The following is a 25,928-nucleotide window of genomic DNA, read 5'->3' as shown; positions in this document are numbered from 1 at the left end:
ATTCTGGTCTCTCTCTTGTTTGGGGGAAAGGGGGACTGTTGAGGGAGAAGGCCGGTTTCTACACACACAGCTTCCATGCTGCCACTTGTGGCAGTGCTCAGTGACTGCTTGCTGCTGCTCTGGAAGACCTCCAGGCAAGTACATTGCTGAGGCGGGATGCTGCACTGCCTCTTGCTCCTTGCGCTTCTCCCAGCCTGGGGATTCTTTCAGCGGTATGGATTGGTGGAAAGGATCTGTCTAGACCAAGTGATTAAAAAGCAGTTCTTGGTTGCAGTTTTATTGGGAAATAACCTGAACTTGTCTGTAAAGAACACAGTCATACCTGGGACAAGGTGGAGACTGATGCAATAGTGTGGAAACCTGGCCAAGAGCACCTCTGGCTAGGGGCACTGCTCCTGTAATGCTCTCTATGAAGCAAGCAGTCACTGGACAACCTGGCTGTGTGTTCACAAATACCTGAACTATTAGATCACTTGAGAGCAGGCATTGTGCTCTCACAGCCTTCACGTGTCCTCAGTAGAAGGGGTTGTCTTTGTTGCCTTGGTGGAGTTTAGCCTCATCCCTACTGGGACTGAAGTTTATGGTGCAAGGTGTGCAGGGTGTTCCTGCTGTGTCAAGTTGTCTGTGACTTAAGCCAGTCCTATGAATGAGCACTCCAAAGTGCTCTCTCCTTGGCAACCTTGCTCAGCTCTTGCAAACTCAAGGCTGGTTTCCTTTATGGCATTGATCCATCTCCTATCTTCCCCTTCTGTCTGCATCTTTCCCTATCTGCTCGCTCACTGTGCCCAAAGTGTGGCAGCTTCAGCTTTCCTGTTGCTTCTAGGAAAAGTTCTGCCTTGATTTTAATTGGGACTCCCTCACTCTGGACCGACATTTTGGAAGCAATCCAACTTATTTTGAAAGCATCTTCTTTAAGCCCAGTTTTCAGAGCCGTATGCAGTAATCCAGGAGATAGTTCTGTGGACGATCTTGGTACATCTCCAATACCAAACTGAAAGCCAGAATATCTTGTCTTTTATTTTTTATTTATTATTTATTAAAACATTTCTATGACGCCCCATTCGCTGAAGCCTTGGGGTGGCTCACAACATGAAGTAAAATACAAAAATAACAATATAAAGTAAATAACAATATAAAATATTTTTTAATAAGATGCTGGCAGTTACCATGAAGCTTTTCCTACAAAAGATGAATAGCCAGTTTTTGAGTTTCATTCTAAAGAGTAGCCCCACAGCCCAGCCTTTGACTCCAAGCAGCAGCTGCACTTCCTATGCCTTTCAAATGGAGCACTCAGCTCTTTGTTCTTGGGTGACAGCTGTGGGGTGTAGGGTTAAATCCCCCACGGCCACTGCCATCCCCTCTGTGAATAGGCAGCATTCTACTCCATCTCCTGCTAAAAATGGAGTGAGTGACAGCATCTTACCTGTGTATTTGGTACACAAGCTCTGCACCCTAGCTGGGCTATGCCTCCCGGAGCTATGTCCACAGTTGCTTAAGAACACCTGCTTGATCATATCCATGGGGTACCACTAACAGGTGCAGAAGGAGACGCCTGTCTGACCTAGCAGGGAAACTGCCTTCTGGAGCTTCTCCACGTTTTTTGCTCTTGGCCACTAAACTCTGGGGATAAACAAGACTACTCTGGGGAAGCTGGACTCCCTGACATGACAAAACTCCTTTTTCGATACAGGACCAGCTTCTTGCTGCTCACTGTAAAAACAATGGTATGGATAAGAATTGCTCTTTATATTCTTTCTTTGCTGACCCCACCCACCCTGGTTCTCTTGACTGTCACTACAGGAGTAGATTATGAGCAGTGTTAAGCTGTGCTTTATTAATACGCAGGTAGTAAATTTGATGTGACATTAACATCACTGCAGTTCTAGCATGCAACATTTTTCTGCAGTGGAACATAGTAAGCTGCAGATATAGGGAACGCTTTGAGAAGGGTCAGTAGAATCCTCCCAAGTTATTTGCAAGATTTCTATTTTAAGCATTCATATTGTTAAAGTTGGAATAAAAGCTGCAAAAATGCAGACCCTAAAGGCCGAAGGGCTTCACAGAATTCTCCTAATGGTCAGCTCAGAAAACTATGGATGCATTTTCAAAGTCAATCTAACGTGGAACAGGATTTGCTCTTTGTTCCTTGAAATCAGTGAAAAGAAAAGTTTAAGAATGGTTTCCACTCCTTTGGAGAACGTCTGTCTATAAACTCGGACTAGCTTGGGATGCCATGTTGCCCCCAGCCTGCGCGGGGCGCTGCAGCCACACCCACTTACCAGGGTACGAGGCTACTGCTAAATCCCTGAGCAAGCCGCAACTGTCCAAACATGCCCGTGCTGTCGGCGGCCATTAGGTGGCTCCGGAGCGACACCGTTTTGTTCTGAGAGGCCTTGGCAAGTTCAGGCCTTCCTGTAACATTCCTGAGCTTTTTTGCCTCTGGCAAAATAAATATTTTTACAGGCCTAGTTTTTTCTCAAAACTTCCCACCAAGTCTGCCGCTTGAGACATCACAATGGAATTCTGTCACAGCGATGCATTTTTAGGGCTAGAGAGCCTGAAGGAGTTTGGTGCCAGAAGTGTCAGGCTCAGCTGTTGCCTCCTGAGAACAACCCTCTTGGCTGCAGTGCTCCCCAGATTTTGATGACTGAGGGGTGCACCTCTCAAGCTTGGTTAAGGATGGAAGGGCTTCAGCTGTACATAGGTTTACTTCTAGGATGGGAAAGAATTTAGCCCACGGGTCTGGGGGAGCTCCAAAGCAAAAAGCAGATGTACTTGCTCCTCAAAACAGATAATGTTTTTAGCTTCAAAATTAAGGCAAAATGAGCATTCTCTCCAGCAGAGAATGGTAGGGACTTCAAGGAACTAAAACCATGTTTCTGTAAATGCTTATTTTAACAATCTTAAATTAACCTGTTAGACGTGGGATCTGACTTAGGTGGTTTAACCTCAGAGATGGAGCAGCAAGGGTGACAATTAGCTGGACTTTTATAACATTTTGCTCTGTTTTTAGAAAACAGCTCAGTAAAAAAGGTTATAAGCCAGGTCACAAAATGGTGGTGTGCGGGTGTACTCGCTCACTCTCTCTCCCCCCCTCCTCTGTGTGTGTGTGTGAGAGAGAGAGGGAGAGAGGAGAGAGAGAGAGAATGAATAATGGTCCTTTCTGGCTTTGGTGATGACACAAGCAATTTTTTTCCAGCACTTGTGATATTTGTATAACCACATTCCACCAGCACTGGCAGTGGACTTCCTATGCTACCCAGGGGAAAAATGAATTTTTCCATTAACAACAAAAATCTCTGTTACGTAAGTGTGGTTTATGCACCAAGAGTAAGCAAATCACTGCATTTCAGTTTCTGTAAAGCATACAATTGTTTTAAGTTATTAAAAGAACTTCATGGAAAACATTGCTGGCTCAGCCTGAACACCAGTGCAAGGAAGGACAGAATTCCTGCAGACCAGCCTCTTCCAGGACAGTCTCATCCAGGCAACCAGGGTGCAGCAGCGGTCCTGAACTCGTAGTTTTGTCTGGAGGCTTGGCTTAAAGAGACCACCAGTCTGTCCAAAAGGAAGGTTTGCCAGGTCACTCGAAGGGAAAGACGTTTTCTCCATTGTTATAATTCAGATTAATCAAGCGATTGAAAAGCAGACTGAGTTTTACATGATTGAATGGTTCGATATAAGTCTGTTCATCAGACATGTAAAGTTTGCAGCAAGTGCTCTTACGGATACCACTCATAGGAGGAGCCGAGTTGAAAAGCTCAGCAAACTGACAAAAAAGTTATTTTCAACCATGTAGTTATGGAACTTTGCCAACATGTCCTCTAACCACTAGGCTATTCTATCCAATTTAAATTTTATTGCATTCTTTCCATGAGTCCCAACATTCAGGAGTGTTGGAATCAGGTATTCCATAACAACTAGGAGTGAAGGCCTCTCTATGTGATACACCATCTCAAATCAATCTGTAAAACAAAAGCTACCCCACTTTTCCCCATGTTGCCTCTGAGCCACACAAGGACCTTTCATTGCGGGCTCCGTTGGCCACTTAACGCAGTTTTGTTGAAGTGGCCCCTTTTACGCCCGTGTAGCTCGTGCTGAAGAAACTGCTGCCTTGACATTTCAGTTTGTGCTTGACCTTGATTTTGCATAGTTCAACCGCATTTTTTTGTAATTGTGTTAGTTGCTGTATATCACAAGAGTGGGAGAAACAAAAGTTGTCGTGGGATGATAAATGGAGAAAGTTGTTAGGGCAGGGCAGGGAATTCCTGGATGCGACAGTGGAGGGAGAACTTCCCCCCATGCATACACTTCTTACCGTTGTTACATTTCTGCACTTCCCATCGCCAAAGCTCTCTGGGCAGTTCACAACATTTAAGTCATCCATCCAGATTTCAGCCAGGCCTGACCCTGCTTAAGCTTCCAAGATGGGGCAGGATCAGGCACTTCAGACAATGCTGTGGACCTTCATTTAGCGAATAGCCCCTATCAATAATTAGGTGCTTAGCTACTGAAAGCTTTAGCGGACCTGTGCTTTTCAGTCAGCACCCGCGTACAGGGTTCAGACAACACAAGTCATGGTGGATTTTTTACCATTTTTAGTCTGTCGTACTGTCTGTCTTGGTAACAAAACTGTGCACCATGGCAACTGGGCAGGTTGCTTATCATGTTGTGTGAAAACATGAGTTTCCAGTGAGTTTCTGAGTGTCAGTGAGTTTCTGAGGGAGAGAATGTTATGAGGTAGATTCCCTAAGCACAGAACATGGGGGTGAATAATTAGGTGGCCCCTGAAAACTGGGCCACTGGACTGCTCAGGACAGCAGGAGACGTGTACGGAGAGCTGCTTGTCAGGGGCTCCCACCATGAGGTGCGCTTCAGAAAAAGCATCTCACGCAGACAACAGTGGTACAAAAGCACGTTCTCCATTTAATACTCTTAGTTACAGACAGAGCACATCACATACGACGTTTGTGCCAAAGAGTGCACAACTAAGCAAAATGCAAGGACGGGGCTGAGGTGAGGGAGACTGTGGCTCATTCTTCATCCCCGCAAGGAGAGGCTCTCACTACGGTTTTCAAGGTGGCCCGGAGGGTACAGAAGTTTACAGGCAGAACGGTGGCATCCCGCCTACAGCCCAGTTGGCACCAAGGGAAAGTTCGGGTTTGCAGACATAAACTGATCCAGTTCTGCTTATGTGTAGCATGAGGAAGAGTCACATATGCTAGGAGGCGACGAGAAAGACGGTGCTTCGTAAGGCAAACCCGGGGCGGAGCAGCTACAATAAGGTGGGAGCCTCCCCACCAAAGCCCACCGACGTACCAGGGGAGGGAAGGGACGGGGAGCGAGGGCAGGGAAAGGAGGTGGTCAGAGGGGGAAAGAGGCGGGAAGCCAGGTCCCCAGGGGCAACTGTACCGCGCTTTGCCTCCACGGGTGGAGAGGCCAAGGGGCAGACTGCTAACGGTGGCACTTTGCCCCCGCCGCCCCGCACGGCCCCAGCTAGAAGCGGGCTCCCCCCACAGGCCAGGAGAGGGAGGTGCAGAGGGGGAGAGCCTCCCCCATTATCTTATGGAGGCGTCACTTGGGAGGTCATGATCGGACTCCTCCGTCTCCTCGTTTGGGGCCGAGTCACTGTTCGGTACTGGAGTGAAAGCAGGAGACTTTCTGAAAGAAAAAAAGGGCGGGGGTCACACGGGCACTGGGGCTGAGGGAAGGGGAGGCAGATCTGGGGGGCAAATGCGAGGCCGGCGGGGCGGAGAAGCGGCAGGACCCGGTGTTCAAAGCAGGGCATTGCGATCTGGCGGGGTGACTTGGCGGCTATGCTGGGCCCTGTGGGAGGGATTCTGAGGAGGGCAAGGAGACTTCCGTGGGGCCTTGCCATGCCCAGGGTTGCAGGCGCAAGAGGAGGGGGCAGGCAGGTATCCCCCCCAGCACAGCGCTCCTCTGCATTCAGTGTCCCATAAGCTAGTGAAAAAGCCCAGCAGGTCAGCGATGCTTCTTTTGTCCGGCAGAAGTTGTCTTTCGACAGCGGTTGCATCTGTCAAAACTGCAACACCTTCTAGACACACATGGCACGAAACACAACTCCTGCAAGTCTGCAAGGGGGGGTTACAACCAATCACTCAGAATCCAGCCCAACTTTGTCACCCCTCCCCAGTAAGGCACACACTCCCCTCCCCTCCCCTCCCAACAGCCCTGGTTAACAGCCTGCATCTCTCACCCCGAGATCCTGCTGGCCTTCCCGGTGCAAGCAAGAGGACCCAAACAGACCGAAGCCGCCCTGCCTCCCCCGAGCCAGGCTGGGAACCCAGCAAGCCCCCTACAACCGCGCTCACCTGTCCCCAGACTGGGTGATGAGCCGGCGACAGGTCTCCATCTGCACGTCCAGCCCACGCTTCATGCTGCACATCTCCATGTACTCGTGAAGGTGCCGGTTCATGTCATTCTTGGCTGTCGCAAGCTCCAGCTGCGCGAGAGGGGAGCAGGGAGGGGCCCTCGTTAGCCGTGCCACCCACTGCGAGGCCGCCTCGAGCAACCTTGCTGCCCGAAGCCAATCTCCCGCTTGCCCCCGCCTGGCGCGTCACTGCTTGTGGAGCGCCTGGGGCTGCCTGCGGGGTTTGCAACCCTCCCTGCCGCCTGCCACACACAGGAGCCAGCTGCTGAAGCTCCGGCGTGACTGAGAGACAGACGCAGGTTAGGGCCACGGAAATCAGTGGGCCTGAGGGATTCCACATGGCTGGCGGGTCCAGCACTGTCTCTCACAGCAGCAAAAGGCTACAGGCCATTCCCAGGGGTGGGGTGGGAGGGAGAAAGCACTGTGTTGTGGGACTAAACTTGCTGTCCCTCTGGAAAAGTCAGGAAAGGGCTTCTTTCGGATAGCTTTCACTGCTCCCTTGGATTCCCAGGGGTTTCCCCCAAACACCCCCCGCCCAACTATTTTCTAGCTTTGGTGATACAGAGACAGGAACATATAACCTGCCTGGCCGTGGGGATCACCTTGGGTATGGCCAGCAGGCCTGGGGTTGCATCTGAGCACGCCTACGAACACCCACACACAAGACTGCTAGAGCTGACGGGAGGCCAGGCCTGACCGTGAGTGGCACAAAAGCAGCGAGAGGAGAGGAGAGAGAAATGAAGCCACAATGCAGGTCGCACACGACTGCCTTAAAAGGATCCCGCAAAGCCCAAATATTGATTTGAGCAAGCTGATATCCTGCAGTTTGCAAACTTTGACCCTGCTTCCAAACCAATTTTTCCAGGCCCCTGAAAATGCTACCAGAAGATTAGCAGATCCTGCAGAACAGGGTGAGCTCTGGTGTGAGAGATGAAGGGATCTCCCCAAATCAGGCAGAAGCAGGACAGGGTCCTTTCCCACTATAGCAGGCAGACCCTGGACCCAACCGTGAATATTCTATTGTTGGACAGGTTTCTGTGTCTTCTGTTCCTACCTCTATTTGGTCAATGGTTTCTTGATATTCCTTTTCTCTGCTTTTGAAAAGTGACTCCGTGTCCTTGATCACTTTCTCCAAGCTATCATCCGGCTGCTGGCAAGGGAAATGCAGTGCCCCAGGAGGAAAGAAAACAGGTGTCATCCATCAGAAAACAGAAGTTACCACACTGAGGCAAGAGAGAGGTGATTAGAGCACATCCTACGCCGAGAGCTCATGCAAGCAAGGAGGTGGAGGCCGGGCTGCAAGTCAGGAAGGTTGCAGCTGGGATCTTCCTGCACGCCGTGGTCTCACTGGATGACTTCAGACAAGCCACACTCTTGGATTTAGTTGCCACTCAGCTACACTAGCCTCTTACCCTTGCAGCGGCCTGTGACTGAAGTTAGGCCAAGAGTGAGAGCAGCTGCGCCAAGATCACAGGTGGATGAGGACTGGCCTCAGATCTCGCTTGGCCATCCTCACTACTCTAGCCATGACTAGGACAGACGCTCTGTGACTCCACGCAAGCACATAAAAGCCAATGGAATTTGTACTGGCTGTGACAGTTCCGCACATGGAGAATTTCATCTTGAAAGCCAAATTTGGAGCCCTGACCACAGCCTATTCAGGTGTTGAAGCTTTTGATCCATCAGACTTAACATAATACAGGTGGATCAATATGCAATTCGTTTTGTTTTTTTTCTTTTTCTTGCATCTCTGCCTGGAAAAACCTCCCTGGTACTATGTGCAGAGGAGGAGGATATCCAGGAGTTTTTGCATGAAAGGAGCATTACATTTTTTACAAAGCACCAGAACTGCCTCAGCAGTTGTGAGATTCAGGAATGTGTATGCTGGCTGAACCCACAAGGGGAGATGAGCGAGAGGCAGGGAAGGCACTTCAGGCAGAATCTGTGGATCGCTGCATGGCCAAGAGCAGCATGTTTCACCAGGGGCGGCTGGCTGGCAGAGGGGGCAGGGGACGAGAGGACACATGCCAGTACGAGCTCCTGCTGTCATAGCATAAGCAGCCTGGAAGCAGGACGTGGGGATGCTTTCGTTTCCAAAATGGCTTACCTTGCTGTATATTCCCTAAAGCACTCTGGTCTGGGGCTGGCAGCCCTCTAACAAGACGAGACGAGGCGAGGCAAGGCAAGGCGAGGCGAGACAAGGCAGGGGCAAGCGGGAAAACAACCTCTGGAACCTCTTCCCTCCGCATGGCCCAAGGAGCCCCATGAGGCACAACCGGCCGGCCAGAAGCAGACAGGCACACGCCCCTCGGCAGGCAGCGTTCTCCTTCAGGCCCCACTTGTTCCACTGCAAAACCTTCCCCCTGCTGGCGCCATCCAGACATTTGGGACTGCAACCCCAGCATCCCTGTCTTTTGTCCCCACTGGCAGGGTTGATGGGAGCTGAAGTCCAAAATGGCAGCCCTACAATGCCCAGTACAGCTCCGATCCCCTCATCCGTCATGTCACGACCTCAGGCAGGCTGCACTCTGTTCAACCAGGAGCGCAGGAACACGGCAGCTGCTCCCCGGGACAGCACGTGCTGCCTGCGCGGGGCGGCTCCGGCTTTGTCGCACCGCAGCTGTGCAGGCCGGCTTTGAGGGGTGGCGCGCAGTCCCTCCTGCCAGGCAATGGCCAGCGGCCTGCAAGCCAGGCTCAGTGCTCTTGCCAGGACTGATTCTACCGCGAAAGGGCCTCCATGAATTCTCGGCTCAGACTTTCGACTGATCCGTTTTGCTTCTTCTGAGCACACTGGATGTGTGACCCCGAACGCCTCCCTTACATGTGCAGGCTCAAAAGGTATCCAAGGGCAGAAGAGCCCCGCAAAAGAAGAGGGGAGGTGGCCGTGGGCATGCGGCACATGAAGAGGCCCCTTTCCATTACCTCGCCCTGGGCCTCGGCTGCAGCGATGGCGTAGCCAGAGAAATCCTCCCACAGCAGCAGCGTTTCTTCTGTCTCCTCCCAGGTGAGGCTGTCGCAGTCGTCTTCAAAATCGTACTCCCTCCTGTGGGCAAGGGTGTCATTTATCAGCAGAGGGAAGCTGGAAGGGCTGCCCTTGCAAGCAAATGGGCCAGGTGCCGAGTGTCCGTCCCCGTGTCCTGCTGGGACACAGCAGGCCCAAGATTCAGGGACACCGGCTTTTGCATTCCTGGGGCCGGGACCAAGGGGCCTCTCCCAGAGGCAGGCCGGCAAGTAGGCAGCCAGCCTACATACAAACGTTGGCTTCGCCTAAGTAGTAAGCCCACACCGCAATAAGGGTAAATGAACAGATGAGCAGGATTCCAGAGAGGTCCCCTCATTTGGCGAACCGGAGACTCTTTTGCTTTTCTAGAACACACACGAAACAACCCTGCAATGCTGTACAGAGACTCACAGGATTCTTTGATTTACAAAACCAAGGCAAGCGAAAGCCGAGCGTGAAATTTATTCCAGTTTTGTTTGAGCCACTGAAGAGCAGGCCGTGCTCCTCTGAGGAGGCAGCTGGACTGGCAGTGGCCCCACAAGCAGCTGATCTCTCCCTCTGCCACGAAGCAGGCCCCACTCACAACTGGTTCAGCATCCTCTGCATCTCTTCGTTGATGCTCATGGCTGTGGTCTCATCCTCCTCCTCCTCTTCCAGTTTTTTGGAGGTCTCACTCTCAGACTGGGAGGTATCCTCATCACTGACCAGCTTTCGCTCCCGCTTCCGCCCCACAGTAGCTGGGACCTTAATGGGAGACAAGTGCAGAGACTACAGAACGAGGTCGGGTTGGAGGTCAGAAGTAGGCAGATGAGAAGGGAGGGAAAATGGGATGGAGTAGGATGGCATGGAAAGACAGAGAGACAGAGAGAGAAGGGGGGAGGAAAGAAGGAAGGGGGGGAGAGAGAGAGAGAGAAAGAGAGAGAGACAGAGAGAAAAAGAGAGAGAGGGAGGGAGGGAGAGAGACGGGCTTATTATGACCAGGTTAAAGATGGTGCGATGGCTAAAATGCAATTTTAGAAATCTCTATTTTTAAATTAAAAACTAAGCAGCTGAGGATGGATTCAGATGAAGGTTCACAGTAAGGGAACTCAAATCACACACCAGAGATGGAGGTGGGAAGACAGAGCAAGACAGAAGAATTACGGAGAGGGAGAAAAATGCCAGGATTTACAGTTACGTTGTATTTTACAGAGAAGCTTCTAACTTGCATATTTTTCCAGCTCAATGAAAAAAAACTAACCAACTGCTTCTATAGGGGAAGCCAGAGAAAAGAGTGAGAGCGAGTGCGAGAGAGCGAGTAAGTGAATAAGACAGAGAGAGAGGGAGAGAGAAGGGGGTGGGGAGGAGAGCAGAGAGACGGTGTTAGAGACACAGCCACGCTTCGCACCAGGTCTCCCTCTCCAGCAGCTGCTCCCCCAGCAGGGCCCACCGGCCTCCGGCTGAAGAGATGCTGTGGGGCTGGCTCGCCACTGCCTCACGGGGGCCTCGCGGAGGCCGCCCTCAAACTCAGACCGCTGGCCGGTTTCTCCCATGTGACAGAGGTGGATTCATGGCATGAGGTTGGAGCAACAGGATCGATTTTGCTTGGAATGGGCGTGTTTGGATTCCTCCCAGCACATGGAAAGGGCATCTGGTGGTTCTCACCTGAAACATTTTGATCATGTCCTCACAGTTGCGCTGCTGGGCCACGTCGCACAGTTTGGCGGTGATATCTATGCGCCGACAGATGTCCATGTCCACTTTCATGGCCTTCTCTTGGATCTTGGTATCCAACTCAGTAAGGTTCTGGCCCAGCGGAAAGGAAAGGAAGAGAGGGAAATCTGAGAAGGCCTCCAGCCAAATCACGCTACTCCGAGATCTCCTGGGGCTGGAGGCATTCCGGGCTGGACACCGCATTTTAAAGGCAGGCACTAGATTAACCTCCAGCTCCGAAGCCAGACCACAGGGGGCTCACTGCCACCTGCCCGGCCCTGAAGGAAGTCGGCAGGTGTGCGCATGCATGCGGCGAGAACAGCGCCTACACTCACATTGCTCATCAGCCCCTTGAAAACCACCAGCTCTGCTTTGAGCTGCTCCACCTTCATCGCCAGCTCCTCTTGACAGGCTTCTGCCTCTTGGGCCTCCTAGTTGGGAGTCAGACATTCAAGTCAGCGCCAGAGGAGGTGCTGGAGCAAGTGCAGGGGGCAGAGGGGACGGGAGGGGCCTCACCTCGTGCAGCTCGCTCACTCGGTCTTGCAGCTGCACACGCAGCGTGTACTCCTCTTCCCACCTGGCAAGACAACGAGAGCAAGGGCGTAGCATGAAATGCATGGAACTGGGACTTGGGGGGATCCCTCCTTCTGGCTGGGCACCAACAGCTTTAGTGGGACCCCTGCTGTCCAAGAGGCATGGGTGGGGAAGCGGCCCCCCACCCCCCCCCACCCCGGCATGGGTCTTGTTGCAACAACAGCTGGGGACCGGACGGGACGCTGTGCCACACAGGCACTGAAGTCACAGCCTTCTTTTCACATGCAAAGCGCTTCTTCGCATTTGACCAGGAAGAGTAACCACAGACTATGTTTAGCGACTGCCGCATGCTCCCTGCCCCAGAACAAACCGCTCTGACAAGCGACTGCTGCTCTCCACCCTGGTATGCTGGCCAAGGGGTATGTCTAAGCCCATCCGTTCTGGGGCAGCCCGAGCTGGCATTCCCTCTGGGCGAGCATTTGACCATGGCCAGAGAGCTCCTCAAACTCTGCTCAGCTGCTCTCCTCCTCTCCAGAGACCACTAAAGCCGCGAGAACGGCCTTTGCCACTGTTCTCGTCCAAGCCACTCCTCCAACCTGCCTGCTGTGGTGTGTACTATCATGGCGTGGCATGGACAGAGGGCACCGCAGCGCAGCCAGAAGCAGCTCAACAAAGGGATGCAGGGCTGGCTTAGATCCTATTAGGGAAAAAACCTTTGCAAGTGCTAAGTCAGGCATAGGTTTCAAAAAATTTACATTCCCGTCATGGAAGAGATGAGGCAATGCCTCTCCTTCGCTGTGGGTATTCTCTGACTTCATGACCAAGGGTAAAAGCTGATACAGGGCACAGCATTCAGCCCTTAAAATAATCACAGTTTCCCACCCACAAACAGACCAGCGGAAATACGAGCCAAGTTTCTAATCTTTAACAGAGCGATAATAGACTTGCATGGCTGGTATAATCTTAGAAGCGGAGTGCTGATGAAGATTTCCAGAAGTCAAGCAGCTGATGTTCCTAAATGGGGATAGACCTATATGGGCTTTAGCTAGCAAAAAACAACAAAAACAACTCTTTTCTTTTCTTTTATAACTTTTCTTTTATAACTTCTTTTATATCGTTTATATTTTTTATTTATTGTATATTATTAATTTTAATTTTATATTGTTATTTTTATATTGTATTGTATTGTATTTTATTGTGTTGTAAGCCGCCCCGAGGCTTCGGCAAGGGGCGGCATAGAAATGTTCTAATAATAATAATAATAATAATAATAATAATAATAATAATAATAATAACAACAACTCTAATAAGTATATGGAAATATGTAAAGTTAGTGATCCAGGCTGCAGAATTTCACTTTCCTTGCTGCCGAATGTGTGTTACCTTTGTACAGATTTTTATGTCACCTTGTTTTCGGTTCCTTAACATATTCATGTCTGACTCTGAAGATTTCCATAGCATAATACTGTTTGGGTATAAATTTATACTGTGTGGTACTACTAGAATGTCCAGCAACAATTTCATGTCACTAGCTCTACATCATTTCCTTTCGGGACAGTCAGATGAAGCATCAGGAAAACAAAATTTTATGACTCCCCTCATAGATGTTAGCCTTAGTTATTCATTGGCTGCTACAGAATCCAGGACACCTTCCATGGCACCCCCAGTAAAGAAGCGGATAGCACATTTTCTCACCAGTAGCTGGGAGACAGGTTTCTGTTGGCTCTGAAAATGGTGGGTTCCATGGAGTGGAACCGTGTGTGGTGCTCAGACCCTGCCTCTGCTTCGTATCCAGTGCGTGGGGCTGGCTACTTCTCCTTTGCCACACCTCCCACGGTGGCCATTTTGTGGCAGTGCCCAGGACAGCTTGTCAAATAGCCAAAGGTGTCCACAGCCCAAAAGAGGTTGCCTACCTGTTGTTCACGCAGTACTGCAGGCTACTGTCAGGTGGGACAGTTGCCCCGCCAAGCCATGTTATACCACAGAAGAACCTTCTTGGGATTCTGCTGTAAACTGAAGGGCAGGACACATTACATGAGACACTCTGCTCTGCTGACGTGGGCTGCTGCTGCAGCAGCGATACGCTAGCTCCTGGCAGATGCGCTCCTTTGCTAACACTCAGCAAGTTATACGCACAGCAGGGCTTGAGTGCTCCTTGTCATATCGAGCTGTAGTAAACCCCCCCCCCACCAAAAAAGAGAAAAAAATGCGAGGACAAAGCTGAGTAGTAAAGACCCAGAGTGCTCTTCTGCCTCCGTTAAGTGAAGAGCACTTCTGACCCATCGCATTTCCAGCCAGAGCCCAGAGTGCCAGAAAGGCTTGCAGCCTTCCAAGCAAGCTCTCCTTGATGCTTCGCTTGCAAGAGACCCCAGTGGAGGGAAGCAGGCCTGGCTGCGGACTGCCCTCTGTGGCTCAGTGCTGGGTAGGGTTCCAGCTGAGGAAGAGCCCAGGCAGCGCTGTGGCATGAGGCAGCCAGTGTGGGGACCCCCACCCCCCCAGGCCTTTCAGCACAGAACAAGCTCCGTCTTAAAAGAGCCCCCTCCCTTGGTTGCAGAAGCCATCTTGCTTTGCTGGAATTACAGGGATTTCTTTGCTCCGGCAAACCTCAGGCCAAACACACACTTCTTGCCAGAAAACGCCACCTGCTCGCCCACTCCAGCAGGACAAGAACAAATTAGTGATTACTCATAGTTTGGGAAAAAACACAGAAAAGCAGGCAGAGTCTGAGAAAGAATGACTCAGGCTGCGGGCATGAGGAAGGAGGGGCACCCTGAAAGTGGACATCTCTAGAGAAGACAACATGTCACTTCTGCAAGCAATGCTTGAAGTGCCCTCTGCTTGCCCGGGAAGTCAAACAAATAAACAAACTGCTTTGCAAGATCATGCATCATAACTAAGGAATTAACCATTACAATTACAATGCAATCCTATGACTAATCTGATCCCGAGAGGCCAGAGCTTAGTAAAGTGCCAGACTTTGACATCCAACCCCAAGGCCACTTCTGGGCCAGCGGCCCCTGACACCAATGCCTCTTGGCTTTTCCACTGTACCCAACAAACAGAATTCCAATTGACTTTCCCTACTATTACAGATACAGCACTTTTTCTGTACCATCTTCCTGCTAAATTCCATGCATTCACTGGGAAGTTGTCTGAAGGAGAAGAGGTTCAGTTTACGTGCACAGGCCATTAAAAACAATCAAGCAGCCCTTAACTCCACTTCACTGATTATTTATTTAGCACTAAGTATTTAGTCATATAATAAGATTATCCAATACGATCCATGAAGTGTTAAAACAAACATTTTGCAGTCTGCTCAGAAAGAAGTCCTGCTGCTTTCAGTGGGGCTGAATCCCCCATCACATGTGCAGATTTGCAGTCTTAATGAAAAAGGGGTGTATTTTAGGAGGGCTTGTTTACCAAAAAATGGCTAAAATGGTGATAAACAAAAAGAGCTTTCTCCACCACTTTAAAAAAAATTAGTATTATAGCACCATAACATGATACTTACTGGTCAAAACTCTGCTTCCCTTTAAAATGGTTTTACCAACAGGACTTACTATGGTTTCTGTGATTGCATATTTCCTTGTCAAGAAAACTCAGGGGGCCCTGTCAAAGGAACACCTTTTAAAAAGGGGGTATCTTGCACTTTTTTTGGTACTGTCCATGGGGTTTTCATGGCAAAGATACTGGAGTGGGTTGCCATTTCCTTCTCCTTCTGCTAGAGGAGATCAACCCTGACTGCTCTTTAGAAGGCCAGATAGTGAAGATGAAACTCAAATACTTTGGCCACCTAACGAGAAGGAAGGACTCCCCGGAGAAGAGCCCAGTGCTGGGAACAATTGACGGGAAAAGAAGAAGGGGACGGCAGAGAATGAGGTGGCTGGATGGAGTCACTGAAGCAGTTGGTGTGAGCTTAAGTGGACTCCGGGAGATGGTGGAGGACAGGAAGGCCTGGAGAAATGTTGTCCATGGGGTCATGATGGGTTGGACACGACTTTGCGACTAACAACAACAACATCTTGCACTTTTCTGTGTTCCCAAACACCATTAGTCCCTGAGATTAGCATTAATTTGAGGGGTGGGGGAGAGGTCTTGCTATTAATCTCACCACCTCTTTTCCATGAGCAATGACGATTTCCACTTTTTCATGACATTTGTCTCTGACAGCTGTCGCACGAAACCAAAAGGAAGAAAGAACCTATTTGGAGCCTCATTGGGCCAATGTCCAGGATTCATACCCGCTGTGCTAGGATGACAGGCACCCCCTGGACACTGACTCAGTCCAGGCTTCCAAGTGCTGTACTGGTTATGGATCTCAGAAGCTCTGAAGTTGCACAACTGCAGCAAAAATGTAAAACAAAAGACCCTGAATATATTGTGAGTGCAAAGAAACCAAGGTAGGCCCAATTGTCCGTCAGATGCACTGTGCATTGTTTAAAGAACAACCAACCCACGCCAGGTTATCGCGACATTTGTGTGCTCCCTTTTGCGCTTGTTAATCGACTTCTTCTAAAGGTCCCAATGCAGCTGGACATAAATGATGTGCATTTGTAGTTATTCAAACCAACAATATGTTGTATATCATTTGCAGTGGAGGAGGAGGAGGTTTATCAGTGGCTACCTCCTTCTCGGAGGCAGCTTGCCTGCGCACACAGGAGTTGGTGAGGAGCTTGGCCTTGCCCCCATCCTGCTTGAGGGATCCTGCGGGCAGCTGGTCTGCCATCGTGTGTGCAGAGTGCTGGACTAGATGGACCTTTGGTCTGACCCAGTATGGCTTTTCTGATGTTCTTAAAATTGGTTACATATTCTAGAAATTACCCATATTTTAATTCTGCTTCCTTGAGGGGGTGTCACACAGAGGTGGGTAGAGACCTGTTCTCCCCTGCAGAGGAGGGCAGTATGCGCTCCAATGGAGCAAAGCTCAGGGAGCAAAGGTTCCATTTGGATGCCAGGAAGCACTTCCTGACAGTCAGGACCCCGAGGATGTGGAATGGGCTTCCCCGAGAGGTGGTTGAGGCCCCATCGTGCGGGTGTTCAAGGATAGGCTGGACGTCCACATGGTGGGCATATCGTGAGCGGAGCCAGCTGGAGCTGGGGGTCAGACTAGATGGCCCGGGAGACCCCTTCTGACTTGCTCTGTTTCTATGTAACACAATACTCAAAGTCAACATGTTTTAAAAGGGTTGAAAATGAATATTGTCTGCTGTCAGTGGAAGAGTTGAAGGGATGCAGAATTTCAGCCTTTCCTCCCATCTTCCTTCCAGCCACTGGCTCAGACAAAGCACATTTCCAATCTGAGCTGACCCCTCAGAAAAATTTGGATTACAGTTCCCATGGTCCTTCATGGAACTCTGGTTAGGGTTGCTGGGAGTTGTGGATTAAAACCGCTGGAAGGCCACAAGTTGCTCAGCCCTGGGCTAATGTGCTGCCCCACTGCAACACGGCCTCCAAAGCGACATTTTCCTCTTCCCTGAAAAATGTCATCCATTGGTGGGGGTGAGAGAGTGGTCTGGGCTAAGCCTCCCTTGGAGATCCCAGTGTCACACCTTCTCCATTGCATCTGAGGTGGCAGAGAACTGAGAGCCAGTTGGTCAGGTCCCAGGGCAGGTTGGTCCCACTGAGAGCCAAACCAACCCTGCCTGTGTAATCCTGCCCTGGGATCTCTTTCTTGGCCACAGAAGGATGTGACTGGACATTGCAGAAGAGGGGCATCCCTGTAGAAGGGGGATGGCTGCTTATGGGGTAAGGGGAGGACATCAGTGCATTCAGGGACACCAGTGGGGTTGGCGCTTCCTCCCCATAGACAATGGCTCCAGCCATGGAGTTGTTCCTGTTCTTACCCATAGAGCCCCTTCCCGGGTTCTGTCCTTCGGTTACAATGCAGAGCAACAAAATGCTCACAACTGGCTTTTAAACATACGGCTCTGTTTTGACCCTGTTCCAAACCGTCAACGGTGCAACTCCCCTTCATCCCTTTCAACTCTGGCAAGAAAATTTACACACTGTGTTCCTTCCTAACTTATGAATTGTATCTCCAGCTTCCTTTCTCACTAAATGGTGAAAATGGACTCAGCCCTGATCAGGGAGCAGCTCCCATCTGGCAGTGGGCCACTCAAATCAGAAGAAAGCCCAAGCCCCGACCCATCCTCTTCCACATGCTGCCTCCTCTTTGCCCCACCCCATCCCAGCTGATCCGCGTTCTCATCTGCAATGCACCATTTCCTAATAATAGTCTCACTGCAACGGTCCCTCCTCGTTCTCACTTTGCACGGCCCAGGCAAGCTGAGAGCATCCAGCACACCAGTTTCCTTGAGTGACCCACAGCTCTGCCTTCCCAAGAAGCCGCTTTTCAGCTGCAGGCTACATGGAAGGGCGAGAAGGGGAACAGTGCTGTAAACCAATCACCCAAGAGTCCAAGTTTCTGCCCGGTTTGCCTATAACAGCAACCAAGGTATGGTTTGAAAATAGATGGTTGTTAAATCATGGGCAGTTGTTGAATCAGGGCTATACCATGGTTTAACTATGGATTGCTAGCCATGAACAATCCAGGGCTCACAGCCCCACAAAAAACCATGGGCTGCCTTCCAGGGTTGTTCATGCTTTACCTTTGGGTTGTTAACCATAGTGTAGGGCCTGCACATAACATCAGTCCATGATTCAACAACCACCCATGATTCAAGAGCAATCCTTAACAACCCATACTCAACCCATATCCTTGGGTTGTTGTTTTGTGTGAACTTAGTCACTGAAGCAGCGACAGACCACTGGCAATCCTCCTGCCATTCATTCCTTGGGGCGAGGAACCCCAAGAGATGAGACTTCCCTCAATGGGAATCCCAAAGGTCTTCTGAAGCCCTTTCAGTATGTTGAGTCTCTGGATGTTCCCAAATTAACTGCTTCTTAGCAGTACTACTTCAAAGATACTGGAAGCTATTATCTCTTTTTGTGTTTAGTCATTTTTTTGTGAAAATTCAAATGTACAGAGGCAGCAGTGGAAAAACACAAGACGCTCCAAATGGAAATCGACAACTCCCTGGCATGCCTCCCACAAAATTCCCTGAATGAAGCAGGGTGATTACACAATAAAAGACTCATCTCAGCACATCTCCGGTCCTCTTATTGAGTTTTATATACTTTTAATGGGAACTCTTGGAGTACCAAATTTCAGAGGGATAATTTTGGGACTGTGATGATAACCATGTAATAGATATGTACAGATTTAAAGTTGTCTATACAGGGCATGCAAGAACACACACCTTCCCTAGATTCCTCTTGTGGTCCTCACATGCATGTGCTAAAACAACCTTGGGTGCATCATACAATGCTCTACTATCCTGTTTCCAGCAGATGCCTCAGAGTAGCTCACGAGCAGAGTGTGAAAGCAACAACTCTAGCTGGTTTGTCCTCAGCACCTGATATTTACCAGATCCACTAAGGGGGAAGGCAAGGAAAAGTAGACACCCCCCAGCCACATCTGCACTACAAGCTTACTAGTGTACTAATTCCCCAGGACAACTGAGAATACCAGGTCTATCAGGGCAGGGGTATTAATGATTCACAGGGCCCTCACCAAATTGTAATTCCCAAGATGCTTTGGAAGAAGCCACAGCAGCGAGGGCTTATCTGCAACCCAGTGCTTTATTCAGACTTCCATTTTCTGTGCAAGAGGAATAGAACACCCTTCACGTGAGCATTTTTTCCAGTGGTTTTCTCCTCACTCTCTCTACATGCTCCCCTACACAACACAAAGTGGTGTTGTGGGATAGAGCAGAAGGGCAAAAATAGACAAGGCTTCTGTAGCGAATAATGGCGCCATTTAGGAAAATACCAGCTCTTCCTTGTTCTAAAAATGTGGCAAAAGGAGGAGGAAATCTTGGGTGAAGCCTTGGAGGATGAGGATGCCGTGAAAGGCCCCACAGAGTTCCATGAGTGAAGGCCCGGAAGTGTACCCTAAACTCTGCATGTAGAGAAGCCCTGAACTGGTACAAAACCAGTATGCAGTGGCAGAGCAGGTGTATCTTCCATTGACAGGGCAGGGTTGCTGGGCAAAGGACTGACTTCTCTGCACTGCTGCCATGTCCTAAAGGTAAAAGGCTGCCTGCATCAAAGAGAGACCAAGTTTTCAAAACTCGGCAGGATGGGTCGAGAATGAGGCATGCATGTGGGCTTGGCAGAGGCAAACTTCATTCCTCCCTCCGGTCCACGGCGGCTCCCTGAAGGCACGGCGGAGGATGGGGAGAGGGCCTCTGCTGAATGGGCTCTCTGTGCTGCAGAGACGGCGCACAGGGGCAACTCGCATAAGCCCAGGGGCTGCCGCAGGGAGCATACAAGCCATCAAAACCTGTGCCATAGAGCATTTACCTGCGTCAGGCACAGTTTCCACTCAGGGAGACCAACTAGATGGCGTTGTGAAATCTGGCCCGAAAACTGTATTTTCTGCAGACATTCATTGTACTGAAAAAACAGCACAGTCATCTTGTCTGTGTGTGTGCTTGCCATTTTTGAGAATTCGAGCACCCTCTCTGAGATCGCCAAATGCCACTTGGGCTCAGGGTTCCCTCAGGATGCTGCAACTGAGGAGTTAACTGAAGGAGGGGAGGGGAGGGGAGGGGAGGGGGGAGCATCCCCAGGCTGGTGGTTCACGCTCTTTCTCTTTCAGTAACTACTTGGCCCTGAAATGGTCAAGTGCACATGTCAATGAACATACTTAACATTTATTTAGCCCTTTCCCGAATCACATAAAAACCTTTGCAGGCAACATCTTATCAATCTTTGGAGCCACGATAGATGCCAGCCTTGCACACCACAGATATACTTTCTCTGGGCACACAGATGGGACGGGCATCAAAATATTTCAGATACCCGATTTGGCACATTTTGTTTTGTACCAGCCCCCTCCCTGTACTTTTAAGAATAGTGAGGCACAGGCAAAATGATTCCCAACAGTTTCTTTCCATACCAGGAAAAGCTTCACCCACCCGATTATGGTATGCTAGGCGGCTCTGAAGGACGCAGTGACAGGGTCAGTCTATAAGGAAGCGGGAGCAGCAAACTGAGCCCCTCCTTGGATTTTTCTCTCTCTCATGAAAGAACATATTTGGGGAGATTTTGCTGTGTGAGGAGGGGGGATTGAGAATTGTGATTTTCTGCCACAGGCACCACATAAGGGGATTCTGGATCCAGATGCCACAGGGACAGTGGCTAATGTTATACGGAATGCAAAACACTGTGAATGCCCCACAAGGTGTGATCTGGAGTGGGGGAGGCATGAGGTGCCACTTGTGCCGCTCGAGCCCTTTCTCATCTGCTACTTTTCCCCTTCAAATCACTCTCACGCACACAGCAGTGCTCCAAGCAATGTGTTTGGGAGCGTAAACATGCATTTAGTGCCCCAAAGGGGACCTCTGGAGCAGAGAGGCAGCAGGTGGGGAAAGGATTAAGCAACAGCACCATCTCTGCTCTGAACTCTCCAAGCTGTTCTCCTTCCATGCACACTGGTCCATTTTTAAATGCTGCCTTTCTTTCAACAACAGCTGTAAAGTCAGGTTGCCAGATCTAATGACTATGGCTATTGGCAAAATGCACCATGCTCTCAGGGGGTCTCTGCCAGAAGCCACGTGGGCTCAGTGGGTGGGAATCTACCCGTCAAAGCACTTGGTTCGGATACAGCAAGGGAAGGGAACATGCAGCCTGCTGGGGAGTTGGGACCACGATTCTCTTTGGCCCTGGCCAGCTGTCTCAATGGCCAAAGGCGATGGGAGCTGTAAGCTGAAACATGTGACAGGCTACAAGTTGCTCACCCCTATGATGCAGCTATGTGAAGAGTGATCTTCCTTCTTGTGCTTTTCATGCCTGGAAATGGTTTGTGTTGTGAGCCACCCAGAGAGCCGTCAGGCTATGGGGCGGCATACACATGCAACACAAAATAAAGTGGGGAGAGACCCTCGCCACAAGAGGATGAACAAACTCTTACAACAGTCCTAAGAAGCAGGATGAATCAACGTTGGCACAATCACTGAAGGACACACACAGGTCCTGCCATCATTTACCTATGCATAAGTTGGGCCCTTCAAACCAAGGTTTGCAATTCGCTGGGGTATTTTGTGGGAGCAGCTCTTTTTCAGAGAATGAATGGAAAAGCCCTCTCCTATTGTTTGTCCCCACCCCCGCAACGGGTGGTCAGCAGCTTACAGCTGGTGAATAAGACGTTTCCCTTCAGTGATCATGTTTAACTGTCACTGATAGCTCTAGCATCTCCTGCCATATATGTCTACCTGGACCTTAAGATCTTCCACTGTGGTCCTTCTCCAGGAGCCACCTTTAAAAGATATAAGGATGCTGTCCACCAGGGGAAGGGCCTTCTCTGTAGTGGCACCCCAATTTTGGAATCAGCTCCCCACGGAGGTATGCCTGGCACCAGTCTTTCTGTTTTTCGGCGCCAGGCTAAAACCTTGTTTGCCAAGTATTTTAACTGTTAACAAGGAAATTTCTGCAATTTTATACTGTATCTGTCATTGAATTACCATGGGTCGTTTGTTGTTATTCAATTATGTATTTTATTTTGGCTTAGGACAGGCATGCTATGGCGTATATTTAATATGTATATTATGTTGTACTGTTTTGTTGTATTGGGTTTTTGTTAATTTTTATAGTAAACTATTTGGGTAGTGCGAATGGTATGCAAAAGCGCTAATAATAAATAAATAAATCCTATTTAATTGCCAAGTCCCTTTTACAGTCTGTGACCATCACATTCTGGCGCAGTGTACCTTAATTACATGCTAAAATCCTTCCATTGTTTATCCTGAATCCATGCCCATTCATTTTCTCTGGAGATGAACAACAGTGGCAATGAGTGGGGTGATTTTAACCAGCTCTTCCACTAGCGTGTCTCCCCTAGCCCCTTCTCCTACAGTTGCTAAAGTTCAAAAGAGAGCAAGTTACGAATCTCCCACATCATATCTATTAAAGACTTTCAATAGTCTTTTTTCAAAACAAATTCCATAGACTTAATCCTCATTGCAAAGGTGCTCCAATTGTACTGTCATATTGGCTTCTCTTTCTTGTTCCTTTTCCACCTCTACTCATCATTGAGGCCCAATGAGTACACAGCACAATCAAGCCCACTACTGGGAATTCACTCCACCCGCAACCTGGCAACGTCCATGTAATCCTGCTTCAAAAGTTAAGATTGCCAGGATCCAATGCCTCACCCAAACAGCAGAGTAATACTAACAACTCTTGAGTATCTGTAGCTCAGCCTCTCTATCCAGTGATTATGGCTTAGTAACAAGTGTTACAAGAGTAATTTTGCATGTTACAAGGGAGTACTGGCAGCAAAAACACATATGCAACTTCTCATGCTGCTTGTGAAACATGCAAAAAAAAGGGAACTGGCATCTGCTGAGCACTATATGCAGCGGGGAGCCCATCTCCTACCTAGACATACATGGGCATCACAAGGACTCTCTTGAAAATGCACAAGGACTCTCGTGAGTTTAGACCACACTCGAAGGTTGTCACTGAACTGGTTGTAGAACCAGTTATTGTGCTGTCTGAAAGCAGCTACAATAACAAACCATTGTTTGTTCCCTAGGAATATAAAAGGGTATGAAAAAATAAACAAACAAATAAAACAACCCATGAAGAAAACCTCTAGGTTGTTCGGTGGTAAATGATGACTTCTTTGTAATTAACAAGCCATGATTTGTTGGAGTGACATGATAACCCATGTTTCATTAACAATCCATGGTTCAACAGTGACTCATCCATACTCAGTTTTTGAATGTGGGTTACCTGGGTTATCTGAATGAACAGTATGAAAAAAAAAGTTGGGTGAATTTGCTCATTTGTAGATATGAAGTCACTCCAGCGTGCTTCATGCTCAAATCAGTTTAGTCAGCAACAGCCTCATGAAAAATGTATTTCTTGGCAGCTGTTCATGCTTTATCCATTTCATTATTTAAGGTGTTTTGTGAGTTAAGGATTTTTCTGCATGTTCTTGGACTTTTACCAGCCTTGACATGATGATCTGAAAAGTACTTCGGACCTCCATAGCCTGGCTTTCTTCACCAAAGCCCAACACTAGCGAAGGCAGTTCTGGTGGTGGTATATTTAATCAGCCTTGAACTTTGCAGACACTGCAGCTCTTCCTCCTTCCCCCCACCCTCACGTTTCTATTTATGTTCCAATAAGGATTTGATAAGCTATTTTAGCCAAATGTACTCTCAAAAACAACTGTTTATATAAAAGTTTAATAAATAATAAAAAAGTTCAACATCCTTGCACCATAAAATAAGTAAAACTTCCAGATTCACCTGGTGGCAAACTGAATGACAGGCAAGCCCAGGATGAGCATTCCTAGCTGGAGAGAGCGCCTTTATCTCTGGTTATCAGCCACCTTGATGCTGCTCTTGTTTAATGAAAAGTCGGGGGGGGGGGGGAGGAACATATGGCCCTTAGCTCTCCTCTCTAGGAGAAATGAACCAAAGGGACATGAAAATACACCTGTCCATCTATCCCTTTTTCCTTCTTGCAACTATCTATATGTGGACAGTAAGTGCCTCATGCCAAGAGCCTGTCTCTTGCTTATGTGCATGGACAGCACTATATAAATAATACGTTGTGACTACAAATACTAATAATTTTGCGCACACAGCTCTTTCAAAGGGTTGGGTTTCTGTACCTTCCATCCTGCCCCCTGCTTCCAAACTGGCTGAGCCAGCGTCTGCCAGCAGCAGGGAGCTCACATCGAACTCATCCAGTATGGCGCTTCCATCAAAGATAGGGGAGGGTGCAAACTGATACCGTAAAGGGCACCAAACAGGCTCAAGACAGGGGCAGAAATCAGGCAGAGGGGAGCAGAAGAGGAAGTGTAAGGGATCAGAGGCAGCACCAAGTGATGGTTCTCAGCCACACTTCGGGCTTAATCCCTCCACCATCACCCACCGACACCTTTCCACTTTACAGCAGGCCATGCGGCTGCTGTGGAACCCCGCCATGGAATCTGCACAAAGGGGATTATGAGTTTCCATTGCATAACATTTGGCAATATACAAATTCAGAGAAGCTCAAAAGCAAAAGAGGTTGTCCCTCGGCAGTTCACTCTCGTCTTCATGGGCCAGGAGTCTAAAATCTCCCACTCATAACGTCTGTCTGGGCTTTCACGGGGAACAGAGAAGCTGCTCCTCATGGTCAGCGCCTTGTCTGGGAGCGTGAGCCCCTCTCCCCTTGGCTCCCACCCTGGCAACCAGCCGGACTCTGCCAAGAGCAGCAGGCTGGCAGGGGCCAGCTGCGCACTTTCGGGGACCCATCCGACAAGGAGCGGAAAGGACTCGCCTTGGCAAAGCCAGGGGCTCCTGCGAGGGCGAAAGCGGAGGCTCTGCGCGTCGAGGCCGCTGCCGCCTTCCCGGCAGGGGGTGCCGCAGCTGGCACCTTTCCCGAGCTCACAGCCCCGGGTCGCTGCGCGCCTCACCTGCGCTTGTACTCGTCGCGCTCCCTCTTCACCTTGGCCAGCACGTTGTAGAGAGCCCGGATCTCGGGGGTGATGGTGTCGATCTGCACCCCCACCCCGTCCGGGTGGACCCAGGAGACGCCGGGCCCCTGCACCAGGGTGGTCTCCAGGCCGGGCCCCAGGCGGCGAGCCTGCGAGAAGGACCAGATGGTGCCCGGCAAGAAGCGGGAAGAGGACGAGAACACGCTGCCGGGCAGGGACGGAGGCTGCGAGGAGGTGGGGGTGAGCGGCGCCCCAGGGTGGTGGCAGCTGGGGGAGCTCAGCGCCCTCGACGGGGCGCTCAGTCCCACAGGCCGGCTGCTAGCGCCGCTGCCGCCGGCGGCCAGCGCGAGCCCCAGCGGGCGGATGGGGCTGATGAAGCCGGTCTGGACGGCTTGGTCTCGGCGCTGCAGGCTGCCCCGACGGGCCCCGGCTTCCTCCAGGGCCTGCTGCAGCTGCTTTTCCAGCTGCCGGTTGCGGCGCTCCAGCTCGTGCACCTTGGCCAAGAAGCATCGGAAGCGCAGGTTGAGGGTCTTCAGCACGTTGATGTTGGAGCCCAGGTCGTTGCGGAGGGCCATGGCGGCCGGTGGGGCCGGGAAGGGAGACCCGGCGGCGAGGGAGGCCGGCGGGGCCAGCTCCCCGTCGAGGCTGTCCCCCTGGGGCTCGCGGGGGAGCAGGAGGAGCGGCGGGAGCGGCGGCGGCTCGGGATCCGCGGCGGCGGCCAAGCCCTGCTGCTCTTGCTGCAGGAGGAAGAGGTTGGGCCCGAATAACGGGTTCATGGCTGCGGCTGCCGACCTGGGGCTGCGACGGGGCAG

The 25,928-nt window shown here is 50.2% G+C and overlaps 1 protein-coding gene across 4 annotated transcripts; it reads right to left on the bottom strand.

Moving 5' to 3' along the window:
* Positions 1–3,080: 3,080 nt before the first annotated feature.
* Positions 3,081–25,928, bottom strand: IFFO1 (intermediate filament family orphan 1). Of its 4 annotated transcripts, none has more exons than XM_044449647.1 (9): positions 25,096–25,925; positions 11,601–11,661; positions 11,420–11,515; positions 11,037–11,177; positions 9,976–10,160; positions 9,314–9,434; positions 7,446–7,541; positions 6,333–6,463; positions 3,081–3,558 (listed from the first exon to the last, which is right to left on the bottom strand). In XM_044449647.1, exons 1-9 carry the CDS (start codon positions 25,890–25,892, stop codon positions 3,480–3,482), a joined length of 1,707 nt encoding a protein of 568 aa, XP_044305582.1. In that variant the 5' UTR covers positions 25,893–25,925; the 3' UTR covers positions 3,081–3,479. The 4 variants fall into 4 exon arrangements, with proteins under 4 accessions (XP_044305582.1, XP_044305581.1, XP_044305580.1 ...); XM_044449646.1 differs by lacking the exon at positions 3,081–3,558 and adding an exon at positions 4,907–5,661 and having other exon boundaries at positions 9,976–10,136; positions 25,096–25,928; XM_044449645.1 differs by lacking the exon at positions 3,081–3,558 and adding an exon at positions 4,907–5,661 and having other exon boundaries at positions 25,096–25,923.

This window comes from Varanus komodoensis, unplaced genomic scaffold, assembly GCF_004798865.1.
Source record: "Varanus komodoensis strain SLA01 unplaced genomic scaffold, ASM479886v1 scaffold60, whole genome shotgun sequence".
In the NCBI taxonomy this organism is placed as follows: domain Eukaryota; kingdom Metazoa; phylum Chordata; class Lepidosauria; order Squamata; family Varanidae; genus Varanus; species Varanus komodoensis.
This window is presented reverse-complemented; position numbering and strand designations above follow the sequence as displayed.

Bases quoted from the DNA above. Each gene is read 5' to 3' on its own strand.
- IFFO1 (XM_044449645.1), bottom strand. From the start codon at position 25,892: ATGAACCCGTTATTCGGGCCCAACCTCTTCCTCCTGCAGCAAGAGCAG. The intron at 9,435-9,975 runs GTGAGTGGGGCC...CCTTGCCCACAG, and splicing joins CAGAGGATGCTGAACCAGTT to GAGGGAGTACGATTTTGAAG. The intron at 6,464-7,445 runs GTAGGAACAGAA...CCTCTCGCGCAG, and splicing joins AAACCATTGACCAAATAGAG to CTGGAGCTTGCGACAGCCAA.